The sequence below is a fragment of the Scophthalmus maximus genome, chromosome 5 (genome assembly GCF_022379125.1).
Source record: "Scophthalmus maximus strain ysfricsl-2021 chromosome 5, ASM2237912v1, whole genome shotgun sequence".
Lineage (NCBI taxonomy): Eukaryota > Metazoa > Chordata > Actinopteri > Pleuronectiformes > Scophthalmidae > Scophthalmus > Scophthalmus maximus.
The window spans coordinates 13,422,214-13,447,936 of NC_061519.1; the positions used below are offsets into that span (position 1 = coordinate 13,422,214).

The 25,723-nt window shown below is 42.6% G+C and overlaps 1 protein-coding gene across 1 annotated transcript; it reads left to right on the forward strand.

Annotated features, from left to right (window-relative positions):
• Nucleotides 1-309: 309 nt before the first annotated feature.
• gng12a (guanine nucleotide binding protein (G protein), gamma 12a) lies at nucleotides 310-25,437 on the forward strand. Its single transcript, XM_035635820.2, has 3 exons — nucleotides 310-742; nucleotides 22,695-22,803; nucleotides 23,583-25,437. Exons 2-3 carry the CDS (start codon nucleotides 22,711-22,713, stop codon nucleotides 23,706-23,708), a joined length of 219 nt encoding a protein of 72 aa, XP_035491713.1. The 5' UTR covers nucleotides 310-742; nucleotides 22,695-22,710; the 3' UTR covers nucleotides 23,709-25,437.
• The last annotated feature ends 286 nt before the right edge of the window (nucleotides 25,438-25,723 follow it).

Consider the following 25,723-nt stretch of genomic DNA (forward strand, 5'->3'; position numbering starts at 1 on the left):
GGCTGATCGCAGAACAACAAACCTTCGCTTTGATCTCCTCTCTGTCAAGTTAGCCGGAGAGAGCGCCTATGTGTCAAAAACAGGAAGTTAGGTTTCTTAAACACATGGGCATCTACCAGGTTTGTGTAGTTAACATCCTTAACTATAATATTTAACTGACTGGTGACTAGAAATCAGTTGAAGTTGAGTTTCGTTTAGATCCTGCTTTGTTGATACGTGGATGATGATAATAATTTCTGTTTACTTGGCCAAATCTTGAATTTCACCATCACCGTGCTACAAAAAACCACACTCTTATTGTGAAAAGTCTCCGGAAGTGTCGCTGTCGGCGGTATCTAGCTTGACACTGATGAACGCCCGCCTCTCTCCTCTCGACAAGGTTCGGCTGTTCTCGTCGCGCAACGTTCAAGTGGAGGAGGAACAGGAGAGAAGAGGAGAGGCGAGGGGGGAGACTGGTCGCGTTGAGAAGGAAGAAGAAGGGGTCAAAAAAAGTCAACGACAGTTAAATAGTGACACCGAGCCGTCGGCGCAGGTGAAAGCGGCGCGACTCGGCAGCCCCTGACGTCGACCGTTGGGTCCGTGCGGAGCCCGTTTCCCTCCGTGTCTGTGGTGTAAACACACGGGTGGAGCTGTGACACTGCGCCGACAGGTCTCCTCCCAGTTTGTTGACGGAGGGAGTTTGGCTTCGGTGAAGAAGAGGAGACGCGGCCTGACCCCGACCGTGCGACTCCACCGCGGCCAGGTAAGACCCCCGCCAGCGCGCGCACTGTCACGTGCACCTGGAGTGAACGGTTGGTCTCCGTCCGCTTCTGCCACGAGACACGTTGTACTGTCATCACTGTTCACCCGTTTATATAACACTCAGCTGTGTTACATGACACACACACACACACACACACGCACACACTCTGTGTGATCTGTGGTGTTCAACAGGTGACAGCTTGAGCTGAAGGTCTTACTCAGCTCTGAGCTGCCCCTCGTTCCTCGCCCCACCTACTGTGTTTGACACATCATGACTTATTTTGGAAAATAGATTATTACAGAACAGAATTCTACCTTTTTTTAAAAATTGTATTCATTTTTTTTCTTTTAGATTTGTTTAAACCAGCCACTCTCTCCACATTTGTCGACTATGAAGTAGATAAGAGAGCTGGGGAACATTGTGAGTGTTGTCCAGGCTGAACCAAATGAGATTATGAGGCCGGAGTGATGGCCTCAGAGGAGGCCCCGCCACAGGGAAGTGGCTGAAATGTTTACATGGAGCATCAGCAGCTCTGTCGCTGTCCCCCCTCCCGGGCCATTGGGGAGGACAGAACACAGATGGGCCATTGATAAGGCCCGACTCATTAGTACCCCATTCACTGCCATCAAAGCCTCCTCTCAGCGCCCATCCAATGTGAGTGGATCTCAGCTGCGCACACTGGGAGCTCGAGGTTGAACACACACACTTCCTGCCTCCACGCTGGTGACAGGGGTTTTGGTGTTATTGTGAAGGACCGGGCAGCTTCATGACAAGACACCAGGCCGCCGGGCGAGGGCCTCGCAGGTCGCGGGAGATGAGACGACAAACACCAAGACGGGGACAGAAAAAGTGTGTCCGTGTCTGTACATCTGTAGGTGCTCGCTTACATTTGACTCATGATCCAGTTTGTCGCTGTTATACTAGAAATGTAGATGTAGATGATGATGATGATGACGACAGTGAACAGGTCTGGACATGAGGCAGACTGGTGCAAGTCAATTGAACACCAAGCCCCCCTGCGTTGATAAAAACATATACAAGTAGGAAATTTTTAATTTCCCATCCATTTCCTTTTACTTGATAGATCACAGCTCCTGTAGGATCATGCTCACTGAGGTGTGCAGGTGTAATGTCCAGGCAGGACTGTTGTGACCTTTGACCGTTTTCAAACCCTGCCGACCAGCTTCCATAGCTGGTCTTGCTAGTTGGAGTTGTGTTGTGAGTAAATTAGCAAGGATAGCTTGCGGGATTTGACGTGACGTGTAATGCATATATATTGATTAGTAACGGGAGGAGAGGGGGGCCAAGTGGTCGAGACGGGAACAACGTCTTGCTTAGATAAAAAAAATGTAAAGGGAAGTCCCCATCCTGAACCCTAAACCCAGCTCGGGCTTGAGCCGACGGTTTGATTTTTTAAATCTTCCTTCCTCCGTCACTGCTATATGAGTTTAACTTGTGGAACAATGGACGAACTGTTGGGATCATGTGGGAAGTGGCGCAGGCAGCTGTAGCCAATGCCGCGCCATGCCTCGTCGGCCAACAGGCTGCTCCGGAGGCATCTCCTCAGACGCAGAATGCAGGCCAACTCGATCTGCAGCTCTGACGGCGACAAACGTGGACTCTGGTGCCGGACGACGACGTGACGGTGGCCACAGTCAGAGCATCTCTCCAGCCAGGAGCTGTTTCCTCATAGTGCTGTCAGTGGATGTGGCCGCAGGTCTTTCAGTGCACACAGTTTGCTGAAATAGGAGTGTGTGTGTGTGTGTGTGTGTACGTGCTTGTGCGCGCCTGCCACAGCGTCTTCTGAGCGGCCCTGCTACTTCCTTACCGGGCGGAGTAATTCACATATTTTCTCAACATGTAACACACACGGACGCAGAGCTTAAGTACATGTTTCTAAAAGAACATGTTCTTGAGTACATGTTTGCAGCTCTCTCCTAAGAGAACCTTCTCCTCACTCTTTCTTCTGTCACCTCACCTCTCTGTCCGTGTTTCTTACGACACGTGCTCATCGAAACACCGACGCCTCTGTCATGCATGGGGCTGGGTGTTGTTTCAATCCATTTAGATTTAGTTGAAACGATTAGTTGCCCATCACGTCAGTTGTTGAATGAAAAGTGATCAATTGGTTTCATTCATTTGTTATAATTATTATTCAGTGACAGTAAATTCATGAATATAAATATTTGGGGTTGGACAGTAGTTTTGATAAAATAAGCTATTTGAAGACGTCCCTTTGGGCTTTGAAAACATACATTTTTCACAATTGTGTGACATTGTACACAAATCAGTTATAGATAAAGGATGTATTCAATGACAATAACATGTTTTTTAGTTGTGATATTACAGTAAAACTTTCAGCTAGTTTTTGAACTGTTCATTATTTTTGACATTTCATATAGAAACTAAGTTATTAGCTTAAGTGAGCAAATAATTCACAGACTTTCTTATATACCTAAATAAAATGATCTAAAATTGACGAATTCTTATTTCAGTGAGCAAATATAATCAAAATAAAAACTTGATGAGATATTTGATGTCAAGTATCGTTTCGTTGCAAGATGGATTTCTGAACTCTAATGGTTCAAACTGTTTATATTTTCTTTAATAATTTCTCTTCTTCTGTTGGACCTTTGCAGATCATCAATCATCAAGAGTTCTTTATGTTTTGGTTATTTTATCCATCAACAGTTTACAATGGATGTTTTTCTTCAGAAAATTTACAGATAGTTTAGACAATTTTGGTGCGTATTGTCCAAACCTATAGAACAGTTAATAACCTTATGTTTCCAAATCTTTTCAGTAATTTGTTTCAGTGAAGAAGATTTAGTCCTAGCCCTTGTTATTTACCTAAACATTTTGACTTTATGCTTTGACACTATGAAATGATACCATTCTTTTTGAATATTACACATAGCTACACAAGCAATAACAACAGCCCCACTACATCCATTTTTGCTTTCTCTTCACAAATGATTTTTCAGCACTCCAGAGGTTTGTAAAGATGTACTGTAAGGGCCGAGTAAGTGTGTGTGTGTGTGTGTGTGTGTGTGTGTGTGTGTGTGTGTGTGTGTTGGTAGTCACAAGGCCTACAGTGCCTGGTTTGCGTGAATTCCAACCTACCCAGGAGCAGATGCACTGGGAGGAGTGGTGGTGACATTATGGATACACAGTCACACCCATCTGTTGGCTTGGCAGCACAATATCTTGCTTTCATGAAATACCAAGCGTGACTGGATCATATTTTTTTTTATTTGCTCAACTCAGTAACATATATCTTCCCTGAACCACAAATATTTTCAGAGAAAATTTTTCTATTCATTTTTTTGTCTGTGCTAATTTGTATCTTAATTAGAGGCTGCAGGGATGAGACTTTACAGGGGATTTTTCACTGCTGGCTTCAGGAAACAAGGCACTGTTGCTGCATTTGTACTAATCAGGCTGACATCAACCTCTGATTCGCTAAACCAAACAGGAATCGTTGTCATAGCAACCATCTCAGCTAGGTAAGCAAGGCAATGCAGCAGCTCTAATTTCCCCTCATTTTCTTTAAATGTGTCAAGATTTTTTGGGGGGGTTCTAATTCATCCTCACAACCCAGTTGAGTTGCTGCTGCATTTGCTTTCACCGTCTATCCTTTAATTTCTAGCTCAGGCACGTAACAGACTAGACATGACACAAACTTTACGCAGGGTGCAGAGCTTCTGTACTCGTGTTTGTCTGACTGAGCGGAGGAGACGGTTGACAGGCAGAAACGTCTCCACCCAAACAATGAGTATCCAAACTCCACGTGGGAGGAGAAACTTCCTATTCACAGCAACACAGTCTCGTCTTTAAGGTCCTGTGTCATCCAGTTTATTGACTTTTTTCCCAAATCAATCTTATAAGTAACACTATTCTGCATGATGTTTGTTATTTTGTCATGAGTTAAGCTGAGGCTTTGGACAAAGGCTTTGTTTCGTCTGACTAGCAGCCCACAACCCAAAACATTCAATGAATACAGATGTGGAGTAAAGAAAAACAACAAAAATGACTTTTAAGAACTTGGAATCAGTGTATATTTTGAAATTTTGTCCTAATCAATTACCTAAATGAGTGTTGTTGTCAATTTATTTCTCTATGCTTGACTTATTGATTAATTGCCCAATATTTTAACCTTACAAACAGTCATGATCAATGACAGACATTTGTTCAACGGTCCCATGACATGTTATCACAGAACCATGCTGCCTGAAGCTGTCAGAGTACATTTTTGTTATTTGCATTTTACACAACAGATTAACGTGGGAGTGGACAACTCAACAGCGCCACCTTCAGTTTCTTACTTTTCTTTTTTGAATTTCAGGTGAACAGGTAGTTTTTTTTCTCAGCTGCAGATCAATACAGAACTGTGCATAAGCACTGAACGTTATTTATAGCAATAATAAAAATTAAACAATTTTGTATTTATAGCACTTGCGTAAACAGGGTTACAAAGTGCTTTTCAACACATAGGAATAAACAACACAGCAAAAATAAAAAGGGTAACATGAAAAAATAAGATAAAAACAAAAATCAGGCATTAAAAAGATTTTTCCTATAGAAATATGTTTTAAGCAATTATTACATTACATTACATTCATTTAGCAGACGCTTTGGTCCAAAGTGACCTACAATAATTAAGCTGTAGTTAATGTCTGTTATATATATTTTATGATTTAAGTGACCTGTTTTTTAATACTGCCTAGCAGTATAGCACTTTAAACAGTAATTTGCTTCACATTGTGGAACAATCCTATAAATACAAACCAAATGGTGAAACACCTATTGACATTTCAGACCTAAGATAGTTTTTTTTCCTAGTCAGGTTGCTGTTAGCATAAGGCTGTTCACACTCCACTTCCATTGGACAGAGAGGAGGGACCAGATAAGATATGTGTGTTCAGAGTGTAAACGTAGTCCAAGGTTGAAGGTTTCTCATTGACACTGATCTGAGGTTAGATTTGCAACTCGCCCTCAAATTGTCAAGGTTAGTCATTGAGCTGAGAAGCTGGCAGCTCGTTGGTTTTAACACAGAAGTCCACGGTGTGAAGTTTACAGGAGGAAGTTTGTGGCAGACTTGTCGCTAAATTAACCTGATGATAAGATTCCAAGAATTGGCACTGGAATCAGTAATTACTTAATAAGGTGTCATAGCAGTCAGTTATTGGCCTGTAATTGAATTTGATTCTAGGTAACATCTCCTAGACACACCAATTTTGTTTAAATCAATGTTAAAAAAACAGTGCTGCTAGAATGTATATGCAAATTAGAATGTTTATATGTTTATGACAAGGGTCCGTCCATATTCACAATCCACACCATCAAAAAAATCTAAACCCAAGATTGAATGATTCCACATCAGTAGTCTTTGTATACAGTAAAATAAATCCCCTAATTTAATTTCTGACAGTTAAAAAGTAAAACATTCCCTATGTTCAAGCTATTGCTGAAATGCTGATTAAATAATAATTTTAATAATAGTAGTTGCAGAAATCCAATAGTGGTCTTCTTATACGTGAAGAAACGCTGTTTTTTTTCTAAATCCTATTTCTTACAAGACATTTCGACTTAGTTTTAACATGAACAATGGTTCTGTTCTTAACAAGTGACCCATGACAGTGGGACAGGGAGCCAGCACACACAACACCAGGACCCCAAAACTGAAGCAACAAAAGGAATTCAGCCATCTTTCATTTCAGTATTCACACTGCTGCTTCTGTTTCCTACTTTCATTTTTCAATATTGTTTGCTCGGGTCAGACAGGAGAATAATGTGTAAATGAGTGAAAAGAGAGAAGAGCTTATTAATATATCAGCTGTTCAATGGCAGGTCTGTTTTGGGGCCCATTGTTAACTTGAAACTGTCGCATGCAGAGACGCCTCCATGTCATCCACCTGCTGTTCAACTTGACTCGGTCACATGGGAGACAGGAGCACACACATGCTGCAGGCTATGATTCAAAAGAGGTTTGACTTACAGTGTCTGTCACCAAAGCATGACAGGGGATTACTGCCCATTTTCTCAAAAAACAAAAAGACTAGTATGAAAAAGTTCCCTCAGTGTTCAACAGGAGGATATATTTCCTCCTTTTGGTCTGATTTTCTGCTTTACATAAATTGAGGGTGAAACAAGAGAAACACTGGTGCTCACATATTTTGTGAGTAATGGTGAGCTGAAAAGAACCCCAAAGCAAAACACTGTCTGCTGCAGCACTGAACTCTGAAAACAAAGCACCTTGTGTTCAGGCTACTTTGGATATTGAAGTTAAATAATCCACAGACCTAAAGTTCCTTCTTCCTGCCACATGGTGGCGCACTCTGACTGCTTTCTGCCTCCCTCCAGTTGCTGGCTGATGTAAAAAAAATGTTCAGTGTCTCTGCTGTAACAGAAGAAAACCAGTGACATTGTGCTTCAGTGTTCTCTGGGGCATCAGTTTAGGTTTTAAATCTGAGTCAAATCTTTCACATTAGTCACATGTGCTGCCAACTTTCCCGTGTGGCCTATACAAGCCTTTATCTTTTTTCCGGTCTCACACACACACACACACATGTGGACACATGTGGACACCATCTGTCGCTGTGGCTCTGCCAGGTGGTCCAATCACCATGTGAGCTTTTATTAAAATTGCCATTTCTATTTGTTCTCATGAGCAGGACAGAACATATGTAGTGTGTGAAAGAGGCTTTAACCTGCAGGGAGAGCGAGTGTGTTATATATATATATATATATATATATAGTATGTTGCACCTGTGACGTGAGTCAGTGTCTCTCTCTCTCTCTCTGTGTGTGTGTGTGTGTGTGTGTTGTGTGGATCTTGTAACTGTATGTATTATTTACTGGAAGGACTTTATAGTAACTAGATAGAGCGTCATTAACAAACAGATGATCTGCTGTTTGTTGGCAACCTACCTATAGCTACAATGCTTGACGTTATGCTCATTATGATAATAATAATAAGAAGAAGAAGAAGAAGAATTAACTTTATAGTATTTTATATTTGTGCTTTTTAAAGATCAGGAATAAAGAGAAACACATGTAAGAACCCTGTACAGATGTCCATCCATCTATCAGCTGTAGCTCTCATCCAGTGAGGGTTGTGGGGGGCCCAATAATCTGTTATCTGTTAGCTAACTATGAGCACAGCCCAGAAAAACAAAATGTGAGATTATTTATTAGCATTAAAGACTGACTGTAAGCAGATTCTTGGAAATATCCAATCAGTGATTTTCCCATTGATTTCATGATATAATCCACCCTGTGCGTTTGCTTTTGGCCATGCATTCTTTTCTCAGTAAGTTAAAACTAACTTCTATGAAAGGCTCTGCTATGTTGAACACATACTGGACTGACGGCACATGTGATTGCCCTGCAGTATTTCAAGGGCGATGTTGTAGAAACGTTATGCAAAGCCAGTCCTGTCTGGTCGGATTGGGAAGAGAGGTTTCTACTCCCACTCACAGGAAGACACACCTTTTTGTCAAGGACACCTCGCTTGCAGCATGATTATTTCCTCTGACATACAGAGCATTTCATAAGACTGTCGCCCAAATATGGGCACATCCTGTCCAAGGGCGAGAAGGAGTCCGGCCACCAGAGCGTCAGCAACAGGAATCGATGCGAGTACCTTCAAGGTGTTGTAATGTGTTGCATGTTGACACGTGGTGCTGTCAAACTAACAGGAGGAAAGTTAAAGAAGCTGCAGAAGCATTTCAAGTTAAAGTCCGGAGAGAAAAATGAATCATTCATTACGCTCATAGTGGAATCAGCATGTCAATTCCTCTGTGTGTGTGTGTGTGTGTGTGTGTGTGTGTGTGTGTGTGTGTGTGTGTGTGTGTGTGTGTGTGTGTGTGTGTGTGTGTGTGTGTGTGTGTGTGTGTGTGTGTGTGTGTGTGTGTGTGTGTGTGTGTGTGTTTGTGTGTGTGTGTGAGAGTGTGTGTGTGTGTGTCTGTGTGTGTCTGTGTGTGTCTGTTTGTGAGTGAGAGAGAGAGCTCGGGGAGAGACAGTGTCACTTTGATGGATTCTTTAATTTCTTTAGAGCTTTATGAGTCTTTGGGGAACTTTACTGGCATCTCAAACAAAGACCAGTGTGTCTGCGTCCTCTCTGAAGCCAATGGGACTCGACACCTGTATCATACGGCTGCGCATCAACACATGTCTGTGCTGCGTCTCATAGAAGAAGGAACCAGCTCCTCTTTTTGTCTCCTTAAAGTCCCGGGGCCTCAAAGTTTTTGGCCGATGCCCCACTATGTTCCTCTGTCTGAAACAGGCAGAGACAGGTGTCCAAGAGACGCACAATCACTGCCTGTCTCCTCGTTCCCGAACTCAATGTGTCTTCTTCTGCTGGAATCAGGTGCCTCTTTCACACTTACCCACTTTCAAAGCACTCCAAGGCTTTGTTTGACTATGATTTACTCACTCTTTTCTGGTGCATGTTTGGAACAAGGACTCACATTTTGTCCTGGAATGGTTCTTGTACAGTGGCTCCTTGTGCATTTACCCCTCTGAACAAATAGTCTATGTTCCCTCTCCACGAGCGTCTAATGGGAAAACTAGACGGTTATCTTAGTGTGCAATATTTTTTTTTCTCACCGGGAGTAATCAGTTGGATAATCTGCAATTCAGACATTTCATACTGGCTCTATTCTGGGGGCGGGGATTATATCACTGTGCAGTTCTTGGTTTAAGACAGCAGCCTTTTTGTTGAAGGATTTCTACTTAAACTGTCGTTGTGACACGGTTTAGCAAGATGCACTTTGGCTGAGCAGCTTTCTGTGCATCGTCTTGTGTGAGCTGTTCTGTGCTGAGACGATGGACATGAGCAGGGTTGCAGTGATTGAGAGAGGTGTACCCAAGTGACCTACTTGTGCTGAGAAATTGATATATATAACACAAAGAGAGGGAGGAAGTAAAGGGGAGACGGAGGGAGGACGAGAAGGAGACGGACATCTCTCCTGAAGGGATTCAGTGGGGGCTGCAGAGGAAGTGGCCGCAGTGTGACCCACAGTGTGAGCCTCTTCCTCCACCCGACATGTCTTTGAAACTGTTAGATGAACGGAGTCGCAGTGATTGGAAGGAGGGGCAGCCATTCATGTGGCTTGTGATTAATAGTAACTCAGGCCCCTGTGTGTGGGGGGGGGGGGTGGGGGGGTGGGGGGGAATGTAAGTCAATCTGGCTGTGTGTATGTGAATGAGTCTGTCTGAGAGAACTTGAACCTTCATGTCTTAAGTGTCCTGTAACTATGCTGATTCTATAAGTTAAATGATCAGAGTTGCTTTAATGTCATTTCTAGTGATTTGTATTTTCTCAGGAATATACTTAAACATTTTAAATAATACCATGAAAGCAATTTCTTTCTTTCTTCTTCTCTCCCCTTTACCCTCTGTCTTCTGTCTGAAAGTCAGACAATTATTTCATAAGCAAAACTGAAAGTTCCTCTTCACCCTGTAATCACACTGGACTGAATGTAACGAGCACAACATCCTGATTGACGGCAAGACTGTTGCAGCTATGTTTGTGGGGTTACGCAGGGATTTTGTGCAGTGATGAAATCCTCTCATGCGTTTGTTGTAATGCAGCGTTTGTGAAATTTAAAGGGGTACTTCACTGATTTGTACACATAAATGTCAGGCGCTATGGTAAGCCTGTACAAACCGTAGGTTTGGAGTTTGAAAGAAGTGGGTATTTAGGAAGCCGGGGCTAGGATCCGATTTCATACTATATGTATGGATTTAAGCCAGTTTTGATATGTCATGTGTTCACCCTGAAAAAGTGGAAAACTTTACTCAAACTAGACAGTATTCATGCTAAATATGAAATCATGGAGCTGCTCACAGCTTAAAAAAAACAAAACTGTGGGTGGGGAGTTTCTAATAAGTTATACCATTGAGTACATTTTTTGTGCTTGACCCTAACTAGGAAGTTAAAGTCCACTCAAGATATCTTATTTCTCTGCTGCTTAAAGGAATCATGAATGTATTCGTGCGTCTGGGTTTTCCAGAAACAAAAATTTGATTGCTTGAAAGTCTGAACAATAACACAGAAGTCCATTTAATTTGCAACTGCTTTAGTTTGAGTCTGTTTCTCTCCGGTCCTGGCCCTTTTGTCCCGACCTATTCCCTCGTCCCGCTCCGCACTGACCGAGACCTTCTTAAAGCGATCATAAAACCTGTCACCTGACCTTGGAAACAGAAGCACAGTAAATGCTCGCAGAGTTTATTGTGAGAGTAAAGTCTTGGCCTGATAGATACGAACAAGCGTTATGCTTATGCTGTTCAGTGGTCGACTGATACAAGGTTTTCATTGGCTGATGCCGAGAATATGGTAGCAGATGGCTGATATATGATGACGATATTATGCTGTTGTTGTTGTTTATTTAGCATCATAAATAAATAAAATAAAATGTTATGATATTATCAAAGGGGGCGAAAATAATGCAGATTTAAATGAACAATGATTGCTTTATTCACTTCAACACAGAAACTTATATCTTTATTAAATTTATTTATCATTTTTATTTTTCAATTTTAAAAATGATAGATTAGTAACTCAAACTAAACTCTATGAAAAAAATCTTATTCTTATAGGTGTTTAAGGTGTTCCAGCCTCATGAGAGGATCATGATTATCTTATTCATTAATCTGCTGACCTAATATCACTATTATCGTTTGCATCAGTACAATATGATCATGAATGTGCAGTTGTCAGAGTGACTGCTGCAGTTTTTTTTTTTACAATAAAACAAGAAATCTGGCATCAGCACTATTTGTTTGCTTCTGTAGTAACTTCCCCCTCTGTCTGTCTGTCTGTGTGTGTGTGTGTGTGTGTGTGCGTGCGTGCGTGCGTGCGTGCGTTTCTTCTCATGCTACTGGTCTTGAGTATGGTCACATGCAGTAATCTGTCCACTATCCACATGCCTGTCATTCCTGTCCTTGTTTGTTCAGAAGAGTCCCTTCTCACTGGCAGATACTGTGGATGGTTTTGGTCCTGAACTGTGAGCAGTCAGTGCTGCAGATAAACTACTGGACCATGTTGTCCCATCATTCGTCACACCTAAAGAATGATCCCATGCTTCCTGTAGGCTGGAGGACGGCACTTTGGAGCTGCTTCTTTTTCATTTTGTTTTAAGATATGATTAAAGTACCAAGATGTCACATTTGAGAGGCAGCACAGTTCTACCCACCTGTTACTCACTGTCTTAGAGTTTTGTCTTTCTAAATTTAGTTCAAGACTCTCAAACTATTAGATGAGCCCCAGTTCCCCCTCAATGTAAAGTGTCTTTCATATCCTCTCTCCTGTGATCCCTTATTCCCTCTCACCCACCTGCCCCCACCTCTTTATTTATGTTAAATGCAGAGATGAAAGTAGGAAATAATATTCACACAATTCCGCCAGCCTGTTGAACTGTGACCTGCGAGGTCAAGGGTCAACAGTGTGTGGAGAAATAAATTTCACCCTGAGAGCGACACGCTGGACCAAGCGCAGCTTCTCGGATATCCTCCGACTTAATGATGCGGTGGCAAAATCCTGACTGATGTGTCGTGCAACAGGAGATAGTCTATCTGAGGTGTGGATGCTTGCAAGTTTCACTTATTTGCATTTATGGGTCACATCCATTAATTTGGATTCTTTCTCCTTAGCAGCTGCAACGAACTTGATACAGTGTGACAAACAAGATATATTTTTTCTGTTGATCATCCGATCAATGGAATTGTTTCAGATCTATCATAAAAGATAATGTGCAAATGTTAAATGCAGCTCCATTTCCGCCAGAGTGCTTGTTCTTATTCTGCTGTTTCTATAGAAATGCTTTACGTTGGTATTTGTCAATTTCACAGTTTCACACCTTTGTCTATCCTCCGACGGCTGTAGCATGGAGGATCTTTCGTTTGAAACTTTCCTGGGGATGTCCCAGACTGGGATTCTCACAACTTCATGGAAAGAAAAGTGAAATTCTGTTGATCGCTCTCTTTCGCTCTCGCTCTCTCTCGCTCTCTCTCTCTCTTTCTCTTTCTCTCTCTCTCTCCCTCTCTCCCTCTCTCCCTGTCTCTCTCTCTCTCTCTCTCTATCTCTCCCTCCCTGTTTCTCTCTCTCTAACACAGCCTACATTTTTCCATCACTAATCCCTGTGTCCTGTTTGACAGGGTTGGTAGCTGCCGTTGGGTTTATTGTTCCTAATACTGTCTTTTTTCCTCACTTGGCTCTTGGGTATTACAATCTATAATCTATTTTGTCTATTTGGAGGAGTGACATTAAACATATGTTCATCGTATTTAATAGACAAAGATTGTGACACTCTGTCATTATCTTTGATTTACTCTGTGTCATTATGATTTTTTCCCCAACACAGCATATTGTCTCAATATGATGAAAGCCACATGAAAATCTCCCCTAAAAATAGGCTTTGCACCTTCCTACAAATGCACAATCACAATTAATCTTTAGTCTCACATGCACACACACACCCCGGCCCCATTTGTGTCACCTTCTGACAAAAACTATTTCCGCTTTGGTTGAAAAACAAACTCATCTTTATGACCTTCGTGTTGTTTTCTAATGAGCCATGTGACGTACGAGCCACTATCAGTAATTCCATCCATGTACGCTGGTGTTCAACACTTCCTACTTCGGCTCCAGTTGGGAGGAGGGGCTGCATACTGGCCCAACCACCAGCTCCACAGACCTTTGGCCTCCTCTATTCCACCTTCACTGCAGCGGCAACGTACATGCAGTCAGTTCCAGCTCAGGGGTGGAGAGGTTGGAAAGACTGACTGCGTTTGTTTATTGTTCCATATAGGCAGGGCAGTGTTGGGCCAGAGATGGAGATCCATTGTGTAGTATCTCCGTGCCTTCGTCATGAATAGTAGCTTTCAGGGGTGGGAGAGAGAGAGGGCGAAAGGCAAAAGTGCTCACAATAGCTTTAAGTTTTACTGCGTTCCTGTCGCCGGCTGCAGATTTTTGGCATGCGACCAAAAGCAACATACACACAGCTGCACAGCTTGCTTTCTCCAGCTGAACTCTCTCTCTCTTTCTCTCTCTCTCTCATACACACACATATACATACACACTCTTATCGCTCCCTCAGTCACTAGCACACGTCTTTTTTTCCTACAGCGCTCTCTCTCTCTCTGCCCCACCATTCATTCCTTCCCTGCATCCATTTCCAGCAAGCTCCACTCAGCGTGCACTAAGCTTTCTTTTGTGCAGCTTTAGCACAACAATGCTGTTTGTTTTCCGAGGGCAGAGCAGAGAGAGACGCTGCCTGGCAGCCTCTCTGCCTAGGTCGCCCGTGTCTCCTGCATGTCACCCTCTGTGCGTCTGCAGTGACGTCTGAAGGGCATTATCTGTCATAGGCCTCTGTTTGTTTTGGGCTGCTCCGGCCGTGATAATGGCCCATTACTGGGGAACCAGTGGCTCACAGGCTCCTCAGTGGAAACTGCAGAGACATTGCGAGTCTGGATGACACCCAGCTGGCATGCGGCTTGGTATTACTAGCTATTTCTGGGAGTAGTTCTGAGGTGAAAGCAGACCCACAGTAGCCAGCAACAACACAGACCTGTTGGCTATTTTTAGTGCAGTTACTCCAATGATATCATTGAGGCGCTGGCTGCCCACTGTGTCTGTTGATGTTGCTCCAAGACTTTTGCCCTCCTGTGCTCAAAGCCACGAGAGACAGTTTTGTCTGAACACTTGTTGAGCATCAACAAGGTCTCAGACATAGTTTGGCTTGTCATCTCCAGCCTCTCCTGTGGAAGGAATGCCAGGAATTCAGTTGACGGTTGCATCAAAGGAAAGGAGAAAAATCTTCCGGACATTGTTGTTGCCCTTTGCTCTCATTCTGGGCCGCTCTTTCTTTGTCCATGTTACGATACATGTCTGTCTTTCACACTTTTCTTCTCCCTCCTGTGTGTCTCTTGCATCTGTGTCATCCAAACATGCACAGCATCGTTAACTGCACTGATGATAGGAAAGGCTGCTTCAGTCGCAGCCCAGCGTTCTTCTGTCTGTGGTGTAAAAATACTTAGTTTCTAATGAAATGCTGCAGTGATACTATGTTGCAAAACGTTAGAAAAAAGGGGAGTAGGTAAAGTGTTTCTTTTAACATGTATTTAGAAAAAATTTTCTTGAGCGTGAAGGAGTTCAGTGTTATGCATTGCCCCCCCCCCCCAAAAAAAACAACAAAACACTCACCTGCTGCAGGTGTCCATTAGACCTTCACTTCACCTTATTGCACTACACTTACACTACATTCCCCCTAACATTTAAACCACACTGCACCCACATTTAGGATTACACAACGGATCATTTTCAATCTGAACAATAAGCTAACAACATGGCTGACCCTGCTTGTGTGAAATGGCCTTCTCAGCAGTTCAAAAGCCTTTTTTTAACCAGGACAACATTTTTTAAATATTTTTGAAATGGACAAATACCATCTTAAAGCATTTCTATTCAAACAGCAGATCTACCCCTGAAATGGAACTTGAACTGCGTCAAACATTTGCACAGGATTTTGTATCAGAGCTAATAAGATTACTCAATTACCTCAATCAGAGGATCAACAGAAAATGTACTCTCACTTTATGTCAAATTTTAAATGATTTATATGATTTATGATTTTATTTTGATAATTATGATTCCAGGTTCTTAAATCTGAATAATTTTTTTGTCAGATAAGATGGCAAACTGAATATGTTTGGGTTTTTCAACTGTTGCCCGGACAAGAGAAGCACTTTGCAGATTTCACCTTGTGAAAATGGGATTTCCCCTATTTTCTCATATTTCATAAACCAGACAATGAACTAAGCAGAAATTGGTAATGGAAATAAGAAGTTGGTTGCAGATGCTTAAAAGAAAGTATCAAAATGAATGGCCATGTCCCATAAATGCAAATAATTGAAACTTGCCAGCGTCTGCATCCACATTTTGTGATGTTTAAATCCTTTGAAAATGATTGTCCATAATTTGTTTATAATTGAATAAAAGATCATCAAAGCGGCAAGTCTCACTTGCAGCAATATTAGTCAAGCAGAAGTGTGTGTGTGTGTGTGTGTGTGTGTGTTTGTGTGTGTGTGTGTGTGTGTGTGTGTGTATTGTGCTGTGTGAGGAGTGGAATCTAATTAGTGGTTGCCAGGGTGGAGATTGTCATATTTCACCATGTGAACTCCCTCAGAGAGTTACTTCTCAGGTCACTGTGTTATCACTATTATCTGTCGTTTTGTCCCTGACACACACACACACACACACACACACACACACACACACACACACGCTGCTCCTCTTCAGTCTTGTACCAACCACTGAATGTGCAGTCAGTCGCGTTCACGCAATCCTGCTCTGAATATCATCGTGTTTTAAGGACACCGATTAGCTTACTATCACATGGATGTCTCACCTTATCTAACTTGACATGCGACTTTTCCTTTTTGTTTGCCAAGTATTTTTTTATAATTGAGTTCTTAATAAACTGGGCTGGCTTGTAATTCCTGCAGCAAAACCCGTCAGCCCTCTAGTCTGAGCCTGAAACAAGCAATCATTCATAGTTTGTTTGGGCAGGAATGAGCCCCGAGTAATTGCACATGAATTTAGGATTTAGAAATCCTGCAGAAATGAGTCGAGTCTAGTCTTCTGTCTAGACACTGCAGCGACTGTGTTACAGTTGAGCCACAGAACTTCAGGACTGTGCAGTTTGCCACATTCTGAGAAGTTAATGTCGAGGGGGTTAGGATGTTTTCTTCATGGTGACACAGAAATGACATTGTTGCTAATAGTGCCACATGTTTAACCATTTGCGATTTTCCATGAACCTTTGAAAACTCCTTTAGCTTTTCCTGGAAACATCTGCTTACACAGGAATAATGGATATCCCTCAGCCAATCACCATCAAGCAGTGCTGCAGACCAGCATAGAGGGGACTGAATTTCCAAGTATTCCCTTTGTACTGTACCGAGTGTGCAGCCATTGGGCTGGGCGGGGTGGTTTCAGCCTCACTTATCTCCGTGGCCATGCCGCTGAGCTCTGGGGTGGTGCTGCAGCTCGGTCCCGTCACAGCTCCTTTGACAGAACACAGTTTTTTCTGCCTCTCTCTGCTGTTTGTCCTTCACTGTGGGCTGCACTTGCATGCAGATCATAAACCTGAAGATCTTGTTTACAGTGCCTTTACTACTCTTAAGCTGTTTATAGACATGCAATCTGGATAATGTCCCAAAAAGTTTGTCCAAACATTTTCCAGAGTTTGCCGTTCACATATGAAGAATGCATCGGGAAATTGCCCGAATCAGACGTGTTCACAACAGCAGGGAAATTTCCGGGACAATCAGGCGACGGGTGGCGCCCACTCACTCGGCGTGAATCTTCCAGAGATTTTCCTGCTGTATTCTCACATGGGGACACTGACATTTTAATAGGTGACTGACAGGAAAAGTTCCAGAGAAGCGACATTTGCGTCCTCACGTACAGCCCCTCAGAAAATGACAGTTTTCTTTTTAGGGTAACAACCAAGCTAATATAACGATTTTCTGTTATGCTGAAAAGTGGAGTCAGGTCTTTTATTAATGATTCATTCTTTGTTTTTTCTGTTTTGGGGAAGGAAATAGATTTTGTGTGTGACAAGTGGCCTGTGAGGCTCCATTTCCTTCAGTCTCTGTGGTTTTCAACTAATCTTGGTAGATAAAATCATCATGATATCTGCAGTATCGACTGCATGACATCAGCTGCCAAAGAAACCAGTGCCCAACAGCAACTCCTTCCTTTTTTTTTCTGGTGGGAAAGTAGCGCTGTTGCTCTGGTGGTTCTCACAGCACGAGCCAACACTCCACCATCTCCTCCCTGCCTCACCCTCACTCCTTCGCAGACCCAGAAACTCAACAGACAGAGTGTCTCCCTCTGGCTCGTAAACACACAATCCCACTTTGCTCAGCAACGGGGACTGATGACTGATGTGTATTATTGAGCTTGATAAGCAGAGGAACCAGGTGAGAACAAGTCGGTGTTTATATGAAAGCGGGAACGGGGGACTGTGTAGTGACACTGATCCCATCTGAGGAGCAACGGACTGAAGTGTGGGGGTCATGTTTTAGGTGGAGCAGGAGACGGTTTTTCACTTGGCTGGGAAAGTGCTGACTGGCAGCGAGAAAGTATGAGACGGCTACTTTTAGCTTCGCCTGCAGACTTGGAAACTCCTGCATGCAGATGGAGAGAGTGTGCAGGGGGAGGGGTGTACATGAGAGAGACTACAGAGTTGTGTGTGTGTGTGTCTGTGTGTGTGCGGGTACACAACTCAGGGAGAACAACTCATATACTGGCTTGTGGCTGGGGCCCGGGTCTTTGAACTCTCCTTTGTTGAAAGCATCAGACATCTGTCTAGACACCAAATATCGCCTTTCCACAATTCACTTTCCTGCTCTTGTCAGCTGGTGTATAAAATCAGACAGACGCCAGGTTGTAGATATTTCAGGGCCTTTTTAACATGAGCACCAGAAGAGAACCTTTTATTTGCAGATAAGCAAGTGAAGTTGTTGTCGTACATGATCGTTTATATCTGCAGGGTTACAATCTCTGACTGCATCTACAGTAACACACTTAAAAGTTATTATACGTAGTGTTTTCAGATTCAGCAAACTCTCCTCGAGCGGCTGTATTGTCAGAAATACAACAGTGCAACCAGACAAACTCTCGCCGTTCTAAAACAGAAGTCAGTGAATGATAATTGCAGCCACAATCTGATTTCTTTTCTGCACATGGTGCAGGTAGTTTTCCACACAACATTGACACGGTAAAGTCTGTTACGTTGCTGAGAAGGTGGGAAACATGCAGCCTGTCTGCACGCAGCTTCTCGTTCCTCAAGTGACCGTGGCTGCTCCTCCTTGTTGTTGTGAACCTGCGTGAACCTGTTTCCCTGCATTATTTCAGCCTTAAACTGCATACGACCTCTTCTAGTTACTGAAGTAAGAGAGCCCAACTCTTCGTGTAGCCTTTAATGGATGTCTGCAGAAAAATAATCTGTGTCCATTATCGTTTTCCCCCTTAAAATTGAACTAAAGGTGCCAACTTACCATGTTTTATAGTCCTTCAAGCCAAAGGAGGGTTTGGGAGAATAAGGACTGATCTGTCATTTTGGGTTGAACTAAATGGAAGGGTAAGAATGTGGAAAGAGCGTGATCCTCTAGCCGACCTCTCATCACCTTGCGTCAGTCAAGTCTGAAGTGCAGCCGACAACATTGAAGCCCTGAAGCAGTTTATTTCAGTAAGGCTACTTTATTACAAAAGCTGGTAGTGCAGGCTGAGAAGCCTCAGATAGTCTGTGAAGGGCCCCCCCCACACACACACACACACACACACACACACACACACGCACACACGCACGCACACACACAGTTGACAGGACCGACTCCTCTTGGAGCCTGTCATGTATTCGTCAGCAGCAAATTTAAAGAGGTCTCTTTTTTGGGGGTCTGAGCTGGAGTACAGAAGCAGTGCAACACACACACACACACACACACACACACACACACACACGCACACACACACGCACGCACGCACGCACGCACACACACAGTTGACAGCACCGACTCCTCTTGGAGCCTTTAATGGATGTCATGTATTCGTCAGCAGCAAATTTAAAGAGGTCTCTTTTTTGGGGGTCTGAGCTGCAGTACAGAAGCAGTGCAACACACACACACACACACACACACACACACACACACACACTGAGTTTTTCATCTCTGAGTGTTGGTGTTAATGGCACTGACTCATAATGGCTCCCTGTTCCTGGGACTTTGAACACAGTGCTAATGAATGGCATGTGTGTGGGTGGGTTTGTGTGTGTAAGGTACAGCAGTGGGGCCTCGCTGCTCTGTACAGTAGGTGGTCCTGGCTGCTGTGTGCATGTGTGTGTATTGTGATGGGGTGGTCTTTTTTTTTTTCCCTGATCCTTGGAGGTAACTTATTTTTTGCAAGGCTCTTATATGTACATGGTGGTGTTTAATGCCACACACTCACACACTGGTGCCTCCCCAGAGAGTTTCAGTCGACCGGTGGTGCTGGTAGGAGCTGGCAGCACATCACAGGGGCTTCACAGTTGGACTGAGGTGACTCAGTTGGGATAGTTTGCCTGTAAAAATCCCTCGTGAGTGCCTGTGTGATTTAAGACCCGCCTCTCTCTCCCACTTCACATGCTGCTTGAACTGATATTTTGGCGCCACCGAGTAGTAAACCATCAATTCTGTCTTTACTTCATCTTAAATTACAGCTGTGAAATGAAGGTTTTTTTCTTCCCCCCTCCTGCATTTCACGCTCAGTCACATGACAGATGGGCACAGATAAAGGCATTAAGGGCATCTTTCACTACCCTGGCGATCTGTGTGAATACACAACACACTTTAAAATTCTTAAAATGATCGACAGCAAAGGGAAAAACATCCTGCCTGTGTTTAGGTTTTAGAAAGCAGAATTAATAAAAATAAATAAATAAAAAGGATATAGTGAATGAATCTGCGTCTACCAGCTCTAGTAAGATTGCCTGTCTGCAGATACATATCAGAGTGAAGAAGAAAAAAACAACAACTATTAAACCACAACAAACAAACAGTTTCCTCTGAAAAATTCCTATTGTAATATCTTACAATAAAAAACTCCTTAAATACATTCAATTATATGAAATGAAATAACATAGTTATACCCACAACCAGTGTGGTTTGTTGCATTGTAATAACAGCTCGCACACGCTACCTCAGGCTCCGTCCATCACGTGACCCTCTCCTCGCAGGTCGTGGTGGTTTCTCTCCCACCGGGACACAGAAGAGCATCCGATGTGTCCAGTGTCTCAATCCAGATTCAGCTCTTCTGTCACTGCAGCCTCTTTGTATTTCACATATTATCGCTTTCTTTCCACTGTTGCAATTGATGAGCAGCTTTTGTGCTGTGTTTGCATGTTACACGTGTTATGAACCATGTAATGTGGCTTGGTTGGCAGTGCCAGGAGGCCTGCATTCTTTACCTGGCAGCAGAAACAAAACCTGTCTTCCAAGAAAGTCATTGACTTCATGGTGTTCGCCCATGCCTGAACTTACCACTGAAAGAAAAAAAACTATAATGCCATCATGAATCGGTCTTTTGAGTCTGAAACCGGCTCCTGTCGACTATTTTTACTTCCATTTTTATGGTTGAATAAAGAATCAGAAACATCTAAAGAAACATGTCTTGCAAGCTAATCAAAATGTCATCATTGTCTAATCACTTAAAACTTAAGGGATGTTGGAACCACAGCCTGCATACGTTCATCTTAAGACCCCTTCCAGACTGCATGAGGGAATACAGCACTCACGTGGATGAAAGGATTTTGTTTTCTCCATCTCTGGTGCCTCGCCTCTATGACTAAACTGAGCATGTTTCCTTAGGATGATTGTTCACTTGCATTGTAACGCATAACCCCTTTCATGTCATACTTCCATATTATCAATATCATTTCGGCTGTTTGAGTCACCACTGGCCGTGCTTCCTTCGGAGCAATTGCTTATCTTAAGATCTTTAGAAACTCTCTTTAATCAGGCGCTCCAAAGAAGAGGTCCGAAACGGGAAAATTTCCTACCCTTCCCATTTCCGTTTTTTGTCTTTACTCCTCCCTTGCTGTTTGTTCTCAGTACAAATGAAGAGCTGTGTGATCCAGCTGCAGCATCAGAGGCTGTCTTGACAGACTACATCCTGCAGGGTGAGCGGGCTGCAGACAGGATGGAACAAAATAAACGACATAAAAATGGTGTAGGGCTGCTGTAGGCTTTTCTAAGTTCATGCATGTGAGACACTGTCACTGAGTTGTGTGCACCTAGAATTTGAAAGAAATATTTGGAGCATTTATGCAGAAAAATTTCAAGGTTACACCCCAAAAAAGAAAAAGTCCCTGGGAACATCCTAAAAATATTCAGATCAAACAATTAGCATCATGGCAGAAAACCTTCATTTTCATTTATGAAATAAGATCCAGAACCTGCAGCCAATTTTTTTGTTAATTTCACAACAAGCTTCTGAGAAACTTCTCTTGTTGCTTCCTTGTTCCCTGCTGAGAAATGTTGTATCACAAGAGCACAGGTGTGTGTGTGCGTTTTATTGCAGAAACATTACAGGAAATACGCGTTTGTGTGAGAAGTGGACCAGTGGCAATAAAACGGAAGCAAGAGCACGAGGGACAACGCAGGAGTCTGATCTCCACATGCACCGGTGGATGTGTCGGGGCTTGTTCCCGTGCAGCCTGTAAATGATTAGCAGGAAGTGGGATCATAGCACCAACATGCAAGTCACAGTTGTGCAGCTATCAGATTGTGTATACACAGTCTAAACAATGTGGCATCGCATCATACAACTTTTTGTGTATTCTTTTTAATTTGCACTGAACTAATAACTGAAAGATGTGCATGAGCGTTCTGTTCACATGGAGCACAGCCATAGCTAAAACATGCCGATGACGTCACTATTGGTAACAACCAGGCAGAAGAAGAGGAAGTAAGGAAAATAGTCGTTGACCCGCATTATACCAACATGTGAATGGTTAAATCAGTTACTGGTTTAACAATGTTATTCCCTCACGCTCCTGTATTCTTTGCTGATTCTCTCATCTGATTTCATCTGATAGCTGATCTCCGTCACAACCAACTTCTTCCTGTAATCTGAAAGAAAAAGTTTATTTTTCCTGTTGTAGAGACAGAACGGATGTGAATTCCCTGTTTGACACGTTTGTTGGTTGTTTTTTTTTACTGTACTGAAAATATCTCAAAAGCCTGATCTCAGTAGCTTCACATCCACGTTTTATTTGCATCATTCATGATTTGTGTTTAGGCCTTGTTCCATCTTTGATCCAAGTGCAGACCCGATGGTAAAGTCCAATGCCTCATCCTCTTCAGCGTTGTTCACACGTGTCCCGGTTGTTCTTCTTCTTTGCAGCGTCACGTTGCCCAAGATGTCGTCGAAGCCTCACAGTTCCAATAACATCGCCCACGCCCGGCGGATTGTCCAGCAGCTAAGAATAGAAGCAAGCATTGAGAGGATAAAGGTACAGTGCAAACAATAAACATGCACACACTGTCAGTGATCTTCATCGTCTGCACTTGTCATCATGGCAGTTGAATCCACCTTATTGTACTGTACGTTCCTCCTCCAACAACAGCAGAATTTCACCCTTGCTCCAGTGTTTTATTTTTTTTTAACAGTGCATGTTATTTTTGATCTTTGTCCCTGTTTTTATATTTTAAATGTATTAGATTGTTGTAAACTTCATATATTCAATTTTTAAAAAGTAAAATCATTATGGCTATGGCAGCTAACATAACACTAATGAAAGAATAGGGATTTATATAACATGTCTGATTGGCTGTTCCTGCTCTGAGCAAACATCCGATCAATCGGTTATAAATCATACTTTTTTTGTACTTTGACAAATCTGAACATTTGCTAATTATATCTCATATCTATTGAGATTAAATATCCATAAATCTGCTTATGAATTTTTAGAAAAAAAGATGTAAACTCAAGAACTTGTCTGAGAGGCATCACTTTTTTCAGTTTTCTTCAGCGTCAGTGTAATCTAGTGATCGCTGCAAATAGGGACTGCTAGTAGCTAATTCAGCATTTTTTTAATCCAGTTGTCTGGGTTTTGTCAGAGAAGTGTCTGTGAGTTTGAAAACCACTGCTTTTTGAGCTTCTTTTCGTAAAGTTACGTAAAGTTACGTAAATGTCAGTTCTGTTTGCCATTGGATTGGCTGATAGCATGATGCCATGAAATCACGAGCCCCGACCCAAACCCCCCTGTGGTTCTGTTTGTTGCTCCTGTAGGTATCCAAGGCCTCTGCGGATCTCATGAACTACTGCAGTGAACACGCGAGAAATGACCCTCTGCTCATGGGCATCCCTCCTTCAGACAATCCCTTCAAGGACAAAAAACCCTGCACTATATTGTAGTGGAGGCCACTTAGCCTTTTATGTGTTTGTTTGTTTTTGGTTTTTTTGCTTATTAATGTTGCTGTATTCCTTTTTTTGTTGGGAGGAGCGATCCTATCATCGCCACCTGTTCAGTTTAGAATTCAACAACGATGTTCTCAAAAATAGTGAGTAATAAATGATAAATAAACAATGAAACTATCAACCATGGCAGCGCCACTGTTCAGGTTGAGGCTTTGGCTGCATGAGTTATGATGGCATTAGGTACATTATTATCGACAGCAGATATTGTTTTCTGAATATTTGATGGATTGGGACCTTCCTCTGTCTACACAGTTTCATCTCCATCTGGAAGTGACTGTTATTGCCTTAAGTGAAGTCCTACAGCCAAGGTTTCACTCTTGTCCTTTTAAAAGTGTATTCTAAGATGGATGATAATGGCTGACAACCAGTCGACCAGTATTTTACAGATATTGTCCAGTTTAGATCCCTGAATTCAAGGTTTACATTGAGCTTCTACTCAAATGACACCACGATGTTTCTTTGATTGGGGCAGTTAAGTCAAACCATCCTAACTCAAAGTATTCTGCCACCCATCACACTGTGACTTGTCCATGACAGTCCACATCCCGTTTGATCCACTCTCCTGTCACTTATTTGCAGTATGATTACATGATACAGTGTTGTCTTCAGCTGAAGTAAGCCTCCTTGGTTACTAGGTTGTTGTTTTTTTGTCAGCTGACTTTGTGTAATGTAGATCTTGTGACCAAGGCAAAAAGCGATGACGCTGCATTTGAAGCATTTAAACACGTGTCTCCGTATTCTAATCCACTCCTGCTGATTACTTTGTGTGGTACGATATTTTTAGGGCGCTGACGTCACGGAGCACGACAGCCAGTGTCACACTGTGAGCCACGCCTGCTTGCTCGTCATAACAAGTCACTCATCAAATGTGCAAATCGTTCTTTAAGTGTTTCTGGTGCAAGTATTGTAGGCACAGGTTTAAATGTTAGTGTCTATTCGTGATAAAACCACTGTCTCCATTTTGTTTTTATTTGTTTTTACTGTAACATTTGTGTCGGTGGGGTCTTAGATCTTTAGACTAACGTGTCCTGCATGTTGTGATTCTCTGGGGGGAAAATATCTGCTCTGGTAATTTGAACCAAAACAGAATAGTATGGATAGTATAGATTTAAAATATCACTCTGAAGCCTTACTTGCCTTGAACCACAAAGAACACTCTAAATGGAGTATTTTCCTTTAAAAAAAAATGTTTCTATTAATATATTTTTTAACCTGGGGGATAAAAGTGTAACAATGCTGTGCCATCTGTTTTCGTTTACATGTCACAAGCCAAACATTCTTCTCAGCAGTTTTGCTATCGTTGCCTTCTCCATAAAGTTTCCTTCAGGTCTTCAAAATAAGATCTAGAAAAGTTCATTATAATCCAGCTGTGTTTTTTTACGATTGTCTCAGTCTGTTCTTTTAATGCAATAAATCAACCCTGTACGCCTCCTAAGGAACAATTCAGATCACCACTGCCGTGTAATTTCCTGTCATGCCCTGTAATGGCCTTATTGGACTGTTGATTGACTCAGTTACCTGTCAAAATGTGCAAATGTCTTTATTAAGACACCAACATTTGTATGAAGACTGACCTAAGATCAATAAAGTGAAGCATTCCTACAGTACGGTTCTGTACCCATCCCTCAATAAAGATGTGTTTCGCTGCACAGTCAGACGATTTGAACTTGTGATGACCAGTGTCTTTGATACATGAGCTGTACACAATAAAGAATCCTGAGAGTTTAGACTGAGCCCGACCAGAGATTCGCCCACAGTGTAACTGGGGTCGCTTCCACTCATGAGCGGTTTATTTTTGCAAAACTTGGGAGAGGAGAGACGTCAGCTCTATCGCCGTGACTGTCACACACCAGAGGAACACAAGAGAGCTAAATATAGAAAGAACCAAACACTGATCTCCGCTCTTGGAGAGCAGAACAACTATTTTGGTCAAATGTTTGCCCGGCCTGAGA